The following is a 13153-nucleotide window of genomic DNA, read 5'->3' on the forward strand; positions in this document are numbered from 1 at the left end:
TTGTTATAAGGAAAAGTATGACAGATAGGGGCAGGTCACTACTAATTTGAGATGAAGAGTGTATTTTAAATTAAATAAATTTAAAATATGATTAAAAATTGCAGGTTGGAATTGTGACAATGTCACAATAAAATAATTGCTCATTAGAAAATATATTTAAAAAAAAAAAAATTGTTAATTATATATAAAATTCCAATGAGTGTCATATATAGTATAATTAAAATATACCCTATAGTTTAAATAAAAAATATGATTAAAAACTAATTTTTGATGTTTCTAGTATCATTTATTACAACTAGAACCTTTCCTTAAAAGTTTTTTTCTAAAATACAGTGCAAATGTTATCAATTTACTCTAAACTGTAATATTTCACCAACTGACTGATAGCTAATTGACATATCAAAATATAATTCAAAAATAAAAAGCCTCAGTAGCTCCCCCTTAAAATAATTCTTATACAATGTGTTTTTAATTTACTCTCTAACAATAGATTGTGCAGCTGAACAGTTTTTGTTTAGCTTATTTTAAAATTTGAAATTTCTAAATGGCAATAACTGGTACAATTATCCTCAACTGATAATTACCCTCAAATTACTGGTACAATTTGCTCTTCTTTAACAATAGACAACAATAATAAATTACCTTCAACAGATGCATAATAAAAAAAATCAAGTTTCAAAAATTTAAACTTCAAAGATTTTAAAACTTAAATATTACCTTTCCAATGACAATTTCTCTTCATACTTTGCAGTTTGTTTTAAATTTTCATTGCCTGAATCTTTATTTTCATTCTTTTGTAAAGATTCTCTTTTAGCAATTTCTTCTTTTAATTTTCTATATTCTAACTGTTGAGCTCTTGATAATTTGGATACTGCTGAAGGTGTCTGAAGGCTAACATTTTTAATAAATCCTGCTTTTTTCTATTAAAATAAATTTTTATTCATGACTATCACATAATAAAATTTAATAAACATATATTGAAACATTAACTTCTTATTTAAGATTTCATAAAATTAGATTTTGACTGAGACATATTTTCATAGTCTCAATTTTGTTTTTGTTAGTTTGCAATATACCAAATTCTTCATAAAGAATTTACAAAAAAAGTTTATTTCATAACAGTGTTTATAAAATACTAAAATAATAATAATATGTATTCTTCAATTACAATTTTATTTATATCTATGAAAAGTACTACAAATTATAANTTTCTTTCCTTCACTTCCACCAGCACTTTCACTGGATAGAGGTCGCTTGGTAAAATATCTATCCAAAGAGGTTTGGCTTTGCCTATTACTACTAATGTTTCTAAAATGACTTAGGCAAATGTCATTACTTCGAGCAGCAATACAGCTAGTGTGAACCTTCTCGGGATGTTTCTTTTCAATAAAATCAGTCACTTTCTGATAATACCTCAAGATTTCCTTTATTGAGTGAGATCCTTCCATGACGAAGCAAACACGCGGACTGAGACTGATGAACAGAAAAACATGTGATCATGGCAGTGGCGCTGCAAATTAACGTTGTATGGTGAGTTTTTGTTTGTATCATGGAGCAAAAATATGTTCAAATTTCATGTCGTATCCTGAAAATTTTGTATGCTGGGGCGTTCGTATCCTGAGGTACCACTGTATTATGAATTCTGGATGATGCTATTATTTTAAATGTTTATGATTTTAAAGGTTTACTATAAACAAAATACAAAACTACAAAAGAAAATGTTTTTAAATGTAGAAAAAGTAATTTTGAAAGTTCAGTTACAATTAAAATAAATGTCTTAATAATTAAAATATACATAAGCATTGTATACAAATACAGATGTGTTGTTTGTCAGATTATGAATTCAAATCTTTCTTGTCAATAATTGTCATTTTTAAACAAAGATTGTTATTTGAGAAGTGTGCCTTATGATCATAATTGTTTGCATATTTGAACTCATTTAAAATTAAAAAATAATGATAATCATAATAATATAAAATTTAATTATGTAAAAATAGATATCATATTTTCTCCTGCATTATATATATGCATAACTTACCTCTTTCATTTTTGGCCAAAATATATCACACAGTTGGTAAGAATACATCATCACACCTTTATCACTATAATGATCCAATACATGTTCTTCTTTCTGCAATTCTTTAAAATTTTTCAAATGTTCGGATGTTAAATTAATTTCAAAATTTTCTGTGATGTTCTATAAAACAAAGATTTCCATCATAATTAATTTTAAAAAATTTAATATTTTTAAGAAATATTCATAAAATTTTTTTGTTTCAATATAAGAAAACATATTATATAGAATCATGCCCAAAATTTAAAATGTAATTTAAATCATACTTTTCATTCTATAATTTATCTTATTCTTTATTTTGCTTTTGCAATCATTTAACATTTTTATTCTTTTACTTCAACTTTAAAAATTATCAATGAAAAGTTATGCCCATGAAACTATGATTATTTATTCCTTTAGAGTTAATTACCTCTGGAAAGGAGTATATATATGAGTATTCTTAACATATTATAATGTTTAAAAATAATGTTAATTTTAAAATAATTAAAAAATTTTTACAAAANTGTTTAACAATTCAGTAAATGTTTTTAATAGAAGTATATAAAATATTTACAAACTGATAAAAAATTGTAATAAATGTTGAAGAATAATGAATAAATAAAAACTACAAAAATAAATCCTAAATGTAATTTCATAAACCAATCATTACATTAATGATTAGTAATTACAGTGTAACCCTGATTTATGAACCTATCTCATAAGTTAAAAAGAATAAAGCTTAATTGTTCTTTCTTACTGTCAAAGTTTCTACCTCATTACAACATAACTCAGTCACCCTACATATGTTCTGTAAATAGCATTAAAATGCTAGAAAAATTTACCTATCAACTGAGTAAATTCAAAATATTGATTAGACTATACACCAATATAAAAGTAACGAATAAAAAATGAGAGCATACACCTAAGTTATCTGATATTAACTTAATTATAAAAAATCTAGTTAGTTGAAGACTATAAACAAGCAGAAAACAAGTAAAATAGAATAAAATAAAATTAGTTTTTTAATTAATAACATTATATTTACTGCTACAAGAAGTGACTGTTGGATGAAGAAAATTCATTGTCACAAGTCTGCATCAGAGGTGAAAGATGGTATACATTGGTTCTGTAAATGAAGATGCAATGTAAATAAAACAGAAAATGAGATTGGAACCTATAAGCCACCTAAATGAAGCATAACTGGAACCCATAACATCACCTATTTCAATCTCACTAAAATTCTTGATTAGAATATTTTGTTCTTGTGAATATTGGCTGGTGTCCATTCTACCAAACATTTTATCTCATAAATGGGAAAGAAATGTTAAAAAAAAAAAAAAAAACAGTTTACTGTATCAAGTTCTTGTATATCAAGAACTGTGAACAAAGATCACATAGTAATCATTTTTATAAATTACACAACAAATAAAATTTAAACATTTATAAAATGCATTTTATGGAACGTGGATTGTTCAGACAATATAGAATTCATCTGTGATTCAGAAATACACAGAATTATCACTAAAGGAAATACCAAATTTTGGCCATCCGCTTCCTTTCAAATGAGTATCTGGAATGATCACAGCTTTTTTTAATCATCCCAATATACTCACATTTGGTAGAAGGCTGCATGAGATGCAAATTACAATAATTCCTGTTCTAACTTTTTCTAGCAGTAATGAAAATCATAAATGCCATCTGGTCTCAAACATGCTTGTGAAAAAATCCTTCACTTCTTCTATTTTTAAGTACATTATTAATATATACTTTTAGATCTACATTTATCTGTTAAATTTTTATATAATTTATATATAATGTATATTGAGGTTTTCTTTGAAAATTTACCTCTGATTTTTTACGAGCCTGTTTTAATAATTCTTCTAAACTTGCTGGAAGTGCTTCTGTATTATCAGGAGAAAGAGTTTCTGGATCTTTTGTTTCATTGTCTGAATTACTAGTTGACGAATCTTCAGCAAGGTTTATCACTAAAGGTGCAGGTTTTGGCTAAAAGTTTTATAAAAATTATTCAACATGAAAAAAATGTTTATATTTTGTTTGAAACTATATTTGAAAAGTAACATATTAACTTCATAAAAATGCCATCAATTGACCTAGTTACCACAATATTAGTTATGATATTGTTAAACAAAAATACATACTACAGTATTATTTATAGTTACAGCTTCAATGCAATTATTTTTAAAAGGTTCCTCTGACAGAATATTGCTTGTTTCTGCAACTTCTTCAGTATTAGAAACAGTAATTTCTGGTTGCACATTTTCAGTCAATATTTCCTAGAAATGAAAATATTTATAAAATTTTTAATAGAAAACAACTGTTCATTAATTTTTCACAAATGTGTTTTAAATTAATTATTAAAAATTCTAAAATTTGTAAAATATACATCCACATATAACATTTGACTATTTAAAAATACATTTATATTTTTGAAAACTGACATTTTATCATCAAACATTTATGTATTATGAAACTATTACATTTTAATTAATTACATTTTTAAATTTATTGATGATATTAAGTGATTAAAATAGTTCATTTACATTCTTATAATAGAATAATTATCATTTACAGTACATGATTTGAATATTCAAATAATCATTCAAAACAATCACTCAAATCCATAAAATTCCTTATTTCACCTAAATTCTTTCAACTTCTTAATGCAAAGTGATGTTGAAAACATTATTTTTCATATTAAGCACAAAAACGTGAAAGTCCTTACATTATAATAAACTCAATTATTAATAATGTAATACACTGGTACCTCAGGATACAAAATTAATCTGTTCTGACACTGAGATTGTATCATGAAAATGTCATAAGGTGAATCATTTTTCCCCATATGATTACATGTAAAATCAAATAATTCGTTCCAACACGAAAAACACACTCAAATTAAAAAGTAGTACATTAAAAAAAAATAACTTCAGTAAGGAAAACACTGAAAATGCATTTTGTAGTTGTAAATGTATAAATAACCATAATATAATAATAATTGATAAAAAAAAATGTAGTTTTATTTGCACTTTACCTTTGAGGATAGATNGGTCCTTTCTTTTCATTCGGCATTGTTATGGCTAAAATTTTTTCAATCAGTTTTGTGGACAGTAAAAATCACAAAAAATAACTTTTCTTCACTATGTTGTTAAAAATATACACCAAATAGTTTATACTGTATTTTGGACCATTTTTGCTGTCCCCACTTATTGAAACAGTATAAATGATGGAAAATTTAGTAATATATTTGAGTGTTTACGGTAACTGATGCACATCTGTCTAGAAACCGGTCTTCCCCTGAAACTTTCAAGGCAATAAATAACACGCCAACAGCAACAAACAGCTGTTTTCAAGGACATTTAGTTCTGTATGCCGAATTGCGGTTCGTATCACGTAATCCGTTGCGATTTTTCTGTTATGTGAAAGATAATTCGTTTCTAAATACTGTAAACTGCGTTGTAAGAAAATTACCGCATTTTTCCAACCACGTTGGAGCGAAAACGCGTTGTAAAGGTACCGCGTTGTAGGAGGCCTACCTGTATAACAAATGAACATTAAATTTATTCATTCAATACTTACATTTTTCATCAATGTAATTGATTTATTATTTGATGGCTTTAATGATTGATTATTTCGTTCAATCTTTTCAGAATCATCTGATCCAACAGACTTGCATTCTTTTTCTAATTCTTTGATATCCGATATTCTTTTATTTATGCCTGTCTGTAATTGTTTTATCTAAACATAAATAAATTTAATAAGAAAAAATTAATCTTTTGCCTAAACAAATACATAGGAAAGCAATTTTTTTTAATTAATATAATTTTATCATTATATTTAAATGCCTAAATAGGCATAAGAATTAAAAAATTTCTCTTGAGCACTTTTACATTGTTAAAATGAAAATACAATTATTATTAACTACTCTGTTTTTTGTTTATTTTTGGAAAAATGTTTAATGAAATTATATGAAATACTCAACAGAATAATAAATTATGCATTTGTTAAATGTTTATAAAACTTTATGTAAAATTAAAATTTATTGCAATTATTAAACCCAATCAAAGCAAGCAAACTATTTCTTTTTCAATGTTCATATAATAATCTTTACAATTAGAAAGTTATAACTAGAGTCTCATACAAAAATCTGTAATTAATTTTTATATGTAGAATTTCGCTGGATGATAATTTATTTTAATCACAAAAGACACAGTCTGTCCAAAAATTATTTTTTGAAACCACCATTTATTCTGATCATGTGTTCCAGAACACCATCAACAATCCGACCTTTCTTTGTAGGCTACTAGGTCATCAGGCTAAAACATTCTTTTAAAAAACACACAAAAATATCCAATTAAAACATTAAAAGTAAAGAATTGGAACTGGCGGTCTTACAGACGTCTTGAACATGCATCCTTTCCAGTTAGGGAATTTCAATCCTTTATATTCATTTGATAAATGCACTGTTAAATGTAAATTTTGGCCTTATCCCTCTGGTGACAAATTATCCATGATCAGAATAAATGGTGGTTTCAAAAAATAATTTTTGGACAGACTGTGTCTTTTGTGATAATTTTTATATGTTAAACTTTTTAGACTATTTCTTAATACAATTCTACTTTCATTGGCATTTTTAAAGACTGCAACAATTATAAAATAATAATAAAGGAAAAACATTCACAGGGATATTTAATGTATTAGGTGTCTACAGTGAAATGCTTTGATTTTTAATGCTTTCACAATTTAGCAAATGAAAAAATATCAGATTAATGGTACGAGGCATGTCCGGAAAGTAAGTACCCTTTTGGAAAAACTCACATAAAAAATCTTTTTTCAAAACAAAATTTATTTTTACATGAAAGAGCATGTTGGAAACTATTTTTCTACATAGTTACCACCATTGTTCAGACATTCGTCATATTGGGAAACCAACTTGTCTATATGCTCTTCAAAGAAAGATGCCGACAGTGAAGACACCACTGCTGAACATTGATTTGTGACAATCTCATGCAAAACAGTTTTTGAAATTTGTGGAAACTCATCACAAAGCAATCTTATTGTGAACCGTCTGTTTTCAAGAATTTTCTCATTCACTTTTGCAACCAAACCATCATTGACAGCAGAAGGCCCGGCCACTCTGTGCTACGTCATGAACATTGGTGCGTCCAGCATTGAATTGTCGAACCCACTTTATCACTATTCCATCACTCATTACATTTTCACCATAAATCTCTACAAGTTGACAATGAATTTCAACTGGCTTAACATTCTTTGCATTCAAAAACCGTATTACAGAACGCACTTCACAGTCGGCGGGATCGGCAATCGTCTTAAACATTTTGAATGCTCACTAACATGTGGAAAAACAACACAATCTGGCTCTAATGGCATCACTGGACTGGCAATCAACCAGAGACACGTGTATGCAGGTGCTGAACTGTGATACTACCACTGTGGTGGCGGTAAAACAAAATGGTACTTACTTTCTGGACACGCCTCGTATATTTGCTGTTGTATAGGAGTCAAAATTACCACTTAAATTTTTACAATACATTTCTGATACTCAGAAGCATGCTTTTAGTTCAGTGATTCTCAACCTTTTTTTGTCATAATACATTTTTAATAATTTAAAAAGTTGGCGGCACACATGGTTACTTCGGTAAGTACCACAGGACAACCAGTAACGTCATAACAGTGATTTTTAAATTCAGTTGGTTACTTAGGTCACACTTTCTAAATGCCTTGGTAACTACCAGCAACACCAGTTACAATTTCCACATGTGCTCTAGGAAGGTAGAACCGATTAAACTACTTGTCCGACGTCACTTATTTATGGATATTCGCAATGGCGGCACACTTCAAAAATTTCGCGGATTTTTGAAGTGTGTCGCCACAGTGTTTGAAAACCACTGTTTTAGTTGTTCCCACAAAAATGAATTACTGCAGAACACTCAGGATGTGGTGTGATTTGTTAAAAGTATAGTACAAGAAATTTATGGTGTGTGGAAGCATGCTGACACAGGACAGGGGTGGCCAGAAATGTCTCCCAATTGATAATATCTGTTAAGTTTTGTCCAGTCTGACAAAATCAATTTGATGAACTTCCCAGGAACTATAGATTCCATGTGCAACTGTGCACAAGGTTCTAAGCAAATTGCTTCATCTTTACATTTACAAGCATCAGATTCTATAGGAGATAAAGCTAAATGAACAACAACAACAACAGGAATTTTCTGTTGACATGCTTCACTGAATTGACAAAGATCCAAACTTTGTCAAACATTCTGTTCTCTAATGAGGTAACTTTATGTTTCTGAAGCCATGAACAAACATAATGTTTGAATATGGAGACCCAAGAATCATCATTGCATCAGGGAACACATGCAAGACAGTCCAAAGTCAACATTTGGTGTGATCTCATGAAGAACGTGGTTATTTAACCCTTCGTCTTTGTGGAAACACTAATACAGGCAACATTTATCTGGACATGCTATAACTCTGCTTTTCCATTTGGCTGCAGGTACTGGAATACCTGCAGCCAAATGTCTTTTTCCAGCAAGATGGTGCTCCATCTCAATGGTAACTAGATGCCCAGCAAGTTCTGAATGAAACATTTCCAGATTGGTGGACCAAAAAAGATAGACCAATACCATTGATCCATGTTCATCTGTCATTATGATCCTGGATTTCTTTCTTTGGGCTACATCAAAGATAACAGTTACAAAAGTCCAATGTGAAACTTTAAAAACCTTGCTGCGAGGATTGCAGAAACTTTCAGCACAACCAATCTAGATATGTTCCAGAGAACTTGGGAAGAAACTGAGTGCAGACTAGATATCTTACATGTCACAGAGAGCTCATGTAGAGGTGTACTAACATATGTTTCTATAACTTGTATTGTTGTATGATTGATATTTGTTAATAAATGCATTATATCTTTATTCTTTAAACCTGAAAACATGATAATTTTCAGGCATTTCACTGTAGAAATTCTATACACTGTACCAATTAAATAAATTTATAAAAAACTTATTTTTANGAAGTTCATAACCTGAATGCTGTATATGATAGTCTACCGAACTGAAAATCGGATTAAAGAGACAAATTCACAACGAAAATAGCAGCAGCCATAAGTGATATTCATTTGAAAATTGAATTCAAAAATTTAAAATAAAAAAATAAAACAAGAAATTAAAGAAAGAAAGAAACAAGGATTATACAGGTTGAAGTCATCTTTTTTCATTTAGAAGATTATTGGTCAGAAATCAAAATCATTTAGAAGAGCTCATATTCATATAAGCATAAATAAAGCATAATATTAATTATATTCTGCATTTATACAATCTTACTCTCTCTAAGACAAGTTTCAGGATTATTTAAATAAAATAATAATCATAATGCAATTTAACCATTTCGGTTTTAGTAAACTGAGATTAAACAAAGCAGTCATTTCCATTAAATGGCATTTAAATTCCACAAAAAATGAAATTCAATATTGAGGTCAGAGAGGCAATTGCTCATGTCTGACTGACACACACACAAACAAACAATACTCAGTGATACTGTGAGGATTGTTTTTAACAATTTTAGCAAAAAACAACAATTTTAACAAAATTACAAATGTGGTATTTCAAAAACACTGTTGTTTTTTAATACTAATTGAAATTTTTAAAAAATAAGTACAATTTTAATTTTTTTAAAATGAAAAGTATATTTAAAGTACAAGCAATTATTTATGCCACAATGCTAGACTACAATTTTTCATCACACTGCACTTAAGTTTAGTAGTGTCTTCCCCTGTACATCATACTTTTCCTAACAATAGTCATGCTGGTCATCTAACTCCTTTCAAGGGAAAATTTTTTAAATTAAAATAATGTGACTTCCGGCCAAAGCAGAAGTTTGTATATAGTTAATCAAGCCTCCTGCCAGCTTTCCATATCTGAACTTGACTTTTATCTATCTAACACTGTTCTAAAGATTAAGGAAGGACAGACAGATAAACAAACAACAGTGGGAATTTATAGGGCTACAATTTTTTTTCAAATTGCAGCCCAATAAATATATTATATTTAATTTTTCCTTTACATAATATATTTTAAAAAAGTAATGAATATATTTAATAATTTAATAGCAAAAGAACTTTATATTATTTATTATTAAAAAATTAAATAAATAGTTTATAAATCGAATGTTTTCTAAACAATAAATTAACAACACTGTCAATTTATTTATCAAGAAATTGATCAACATATCTTACACTCAATTTTAATTTTACTGCTAATATTAAACCTGTTAGTAACGTTAATTAATTTTGTGACTATGATTATAATAAACTGAATGGAAAACATTCAATAAATATTAATTATAAAATAAGACAGTCTATTTAATGATTTAAATGTAATAAATTTTTGCAATTAAGAATCTATACAACATTAAAATCTCAAGTATTTTCAATGATGAATTTGAGAGAAATTAACAAAAATATTTAAGAGAAACTTCTATTAAATTTCTTCAACAATAATTGTTATTTATTACTTAAAGACTTATGAATTATTTAATCAATTATAAGAATAGCTACTACTACATCAATCACCATTGACTGATTAGTTGTGACAATTACTGTAATAAATAATAAAAAATACTTTAAAAAAATTTATTTGAATCATTGATTTCTTACTAAACACTTATAATAAATTCATATATTATTCAATAATTTTCATATTATATTTTAACTTACCACTTTATCGTTAGATAAAACTAAATTCTCATTACATTTCTCAGAGTTATCACTTTTATTTAACACTTTTTCTTCTTTTTTAATTAATTGAATATTTCGATGTAATTTTCTTCCATTATTTGAAACGTTTTTATGAGGTAAATCCACTGTATATTTTTTACATTTTTCATTAAAAAATTTTGGAGGATTATTTAATTTTTTTAATTTTTTTGAGAATATTGTCTTATGAGATTTCTTTCTAAGTTCTTGTAATTTTGTTGTTATTTCTTTTTCTAAAGTTTGCAGTCGCTTCTTTTCAAGTGCAATTTCTTCACCAGTCATTTTAGCTTTTGGTCTATTTGTCAAAATATTCATTTCAGCTTTCATTTTAGGTGTTGGCTAGAAGGAAAAAAATTAACTAATTAAACACTGGAAAATTTTAACAATTTGAAATTTTAAGTATCTAGTTCTGATAATTAAAATTTATATAAATATAAAAAGCAAAAATTATTATACATATAAAAAGCAAAAATATAATAATAGTAATTTAAAATACTCAATTTGCAAATATTTTGCCAATAATGTACTAAAACTATTCATCAAAAAGTATTTTATCTGTTACAAAGATATTGCATATTTGTAAATTTCATCATAAGACATAAGTATAATTATAATGATTTGGTCAAGTATAACAAGTAGTTACATAATTTTTACAATTATTTATCACCATTACTTTTTTAAAAAATAATGATATTTTACTCTATTTTAAATATTTTACTGGAGGAAAAAAGCCAACAGCTTGTTACAATGACACATACAAAATTTAACAAACATAGCATAAACATAATTTTACATTTCATCATAATATTTAATAATATAATATTACATAATATTTAATAATTCTTATGTAAATTATTAAGCTATGTTTATTGGTTTTGTATGTGCCATTGTAACAAGCCATTGACTTTTTCAATAAAGTAGTATTTTTCGAGATATAATATTAATATTAAAAAAGAAAGTTATAAAAATGTTTAAAATTGTTTTTAATAGTTTTTGATACATTATGAACTACTATCCATGTGAAAATTGTATGTTAACTAAGATATTTTATAGATTTTCGATAGACAATTATGGAAACTGTTTAGCTAATATGATTAAATGCCAATTGTATAAACTTATTATTACTTTATTCTCCACTCAATTCAACTCAATTTTATAGGAAAAACTATTTTTTGAAAATAAGATTGTTCAAAACAAAGCTGCTTAATTTTTTCATTTCACATCTGATTTAAAACTATTAACAACTAAGTTTTTAAATAATACTAAGATCTGTATTTAAAATAATTCTTCATAATGAAATATATTATTGATTGATTTTATTATGTATGCTATTAAATAAAATTTAGATAGATATATTAATAAAATATTATTGTTTACTATTTAAACCAACAATAATAAGAATATTAAACATTGTTAATTATGAAAAAATCAAAATATTCAAACTAAGTACAGGTAGGCCTCCTACAACGCGGTAGATACGTTCCTTGAAATACCGCGTTGTGGGAAATCGCATTATAGGAGACACCAACTCAATACAAAAACTGGGATTCGGTTCTAAAAAAGAGAAAAACTTGGCGTCTGAATGGCGTTTTTTGAATTTTTCAAACCAGCCATTGGTAGCCACAAATTTAACACTGGTTTCATCAGCTGACCAGTGGCGTAGCGTAGTGGGGGCGGCAGGGGCAGCCCGCCCCGGACGGCACTTTCAGGGGGCGGCAAAATTTTACAATAAATAATAATAATATGTTGTAAAAATTTGAACCATTTCATTTCATATTTTTGTCGCACCTACGATTCGGACCGATTGAAATGAGCACGGAATTGTTCATTACTTATTCTGTGACGAAACTGAATTTTAGTCTTTTAATTTGAGATACCTAAATAAGGGGGCAGCAAAATTTTTCTCCGTCTCGGGCGGCTGACACCCATGCTACGCCACTGCAGCTGACGACTGTCCCATTTGTTTTAAATAATGAAATATTTTTAAGGCTTAGTGTTTAAGCGCAGTTTTATTTAAAGGCAACCGTTTCTTGTTCATATCTTCTACCCATAATATTAGCGCTTGTTCCATTTTTTACATTATAGGTGCTCTCGGACTAGCAACATTTTTCGCAAGAATAGATGATCCGGATGCGACCAAATTTCTAATCTTTTCTCCCGATTGCTTAATCGACCGAATAGTCGACTCATTTAAATTAAAATGCCTACTAATATCAGCTATCCGCTCTTGATTTTTAATTCGATCCAAAATTTCTATCTTTGAAGAGTTATAAATTTCCTTTTTAACGACGGTCCTTTCTTTT

General features: G+C 27.6%; 1 protein-coding gene across 1 annotated transcript in view; it reads right to left on the reverse strand.

Moving 5' to 3' along the window:
- Positions 1 to 613: 613 nt before the first annotated feature.
- Positions 614 to 13153, reverse strand: part of LOC111624047 — a 48105-nt gene continuing 35565 nt past the window's right edge. The window contains exons 7-9 of the mRNA XM_023366826.1: positions 4213 to 4347; positions 3899 to 4057; positions 614 to 920 (exon numbers count right to left, since the gene is read on the reverse strand). Coding sequence (XP_023222594.1) covers positions 714 to 920; positions 3899 to 4057; positions 4213 to 4347 — 501 coding nt within the window. The 3' untranslated portion in view covers positions 614 to 713. The remainder of the gene's footprint in view (positions 921 to 3898; positions 4058 to 4212; positions 4348 to 13153) is intronic.

Source organism: Centruroides sculpturatus, unplaced genomic scaffold (genome assembly GCF_000671375.1).
Source record: "Centruroides sculpturatus isolate CEXI.00-Female unplaced genomic scaffold, Cexi_2.0 scaffold323, whole genome shotgun sequence".
Lineage (NCBI taxonomy): Eukaryota > Metazoa > Arthropoda > Arachnida > Scorpiones > Buthidae > Centruroides > Centruroides sculpturatus.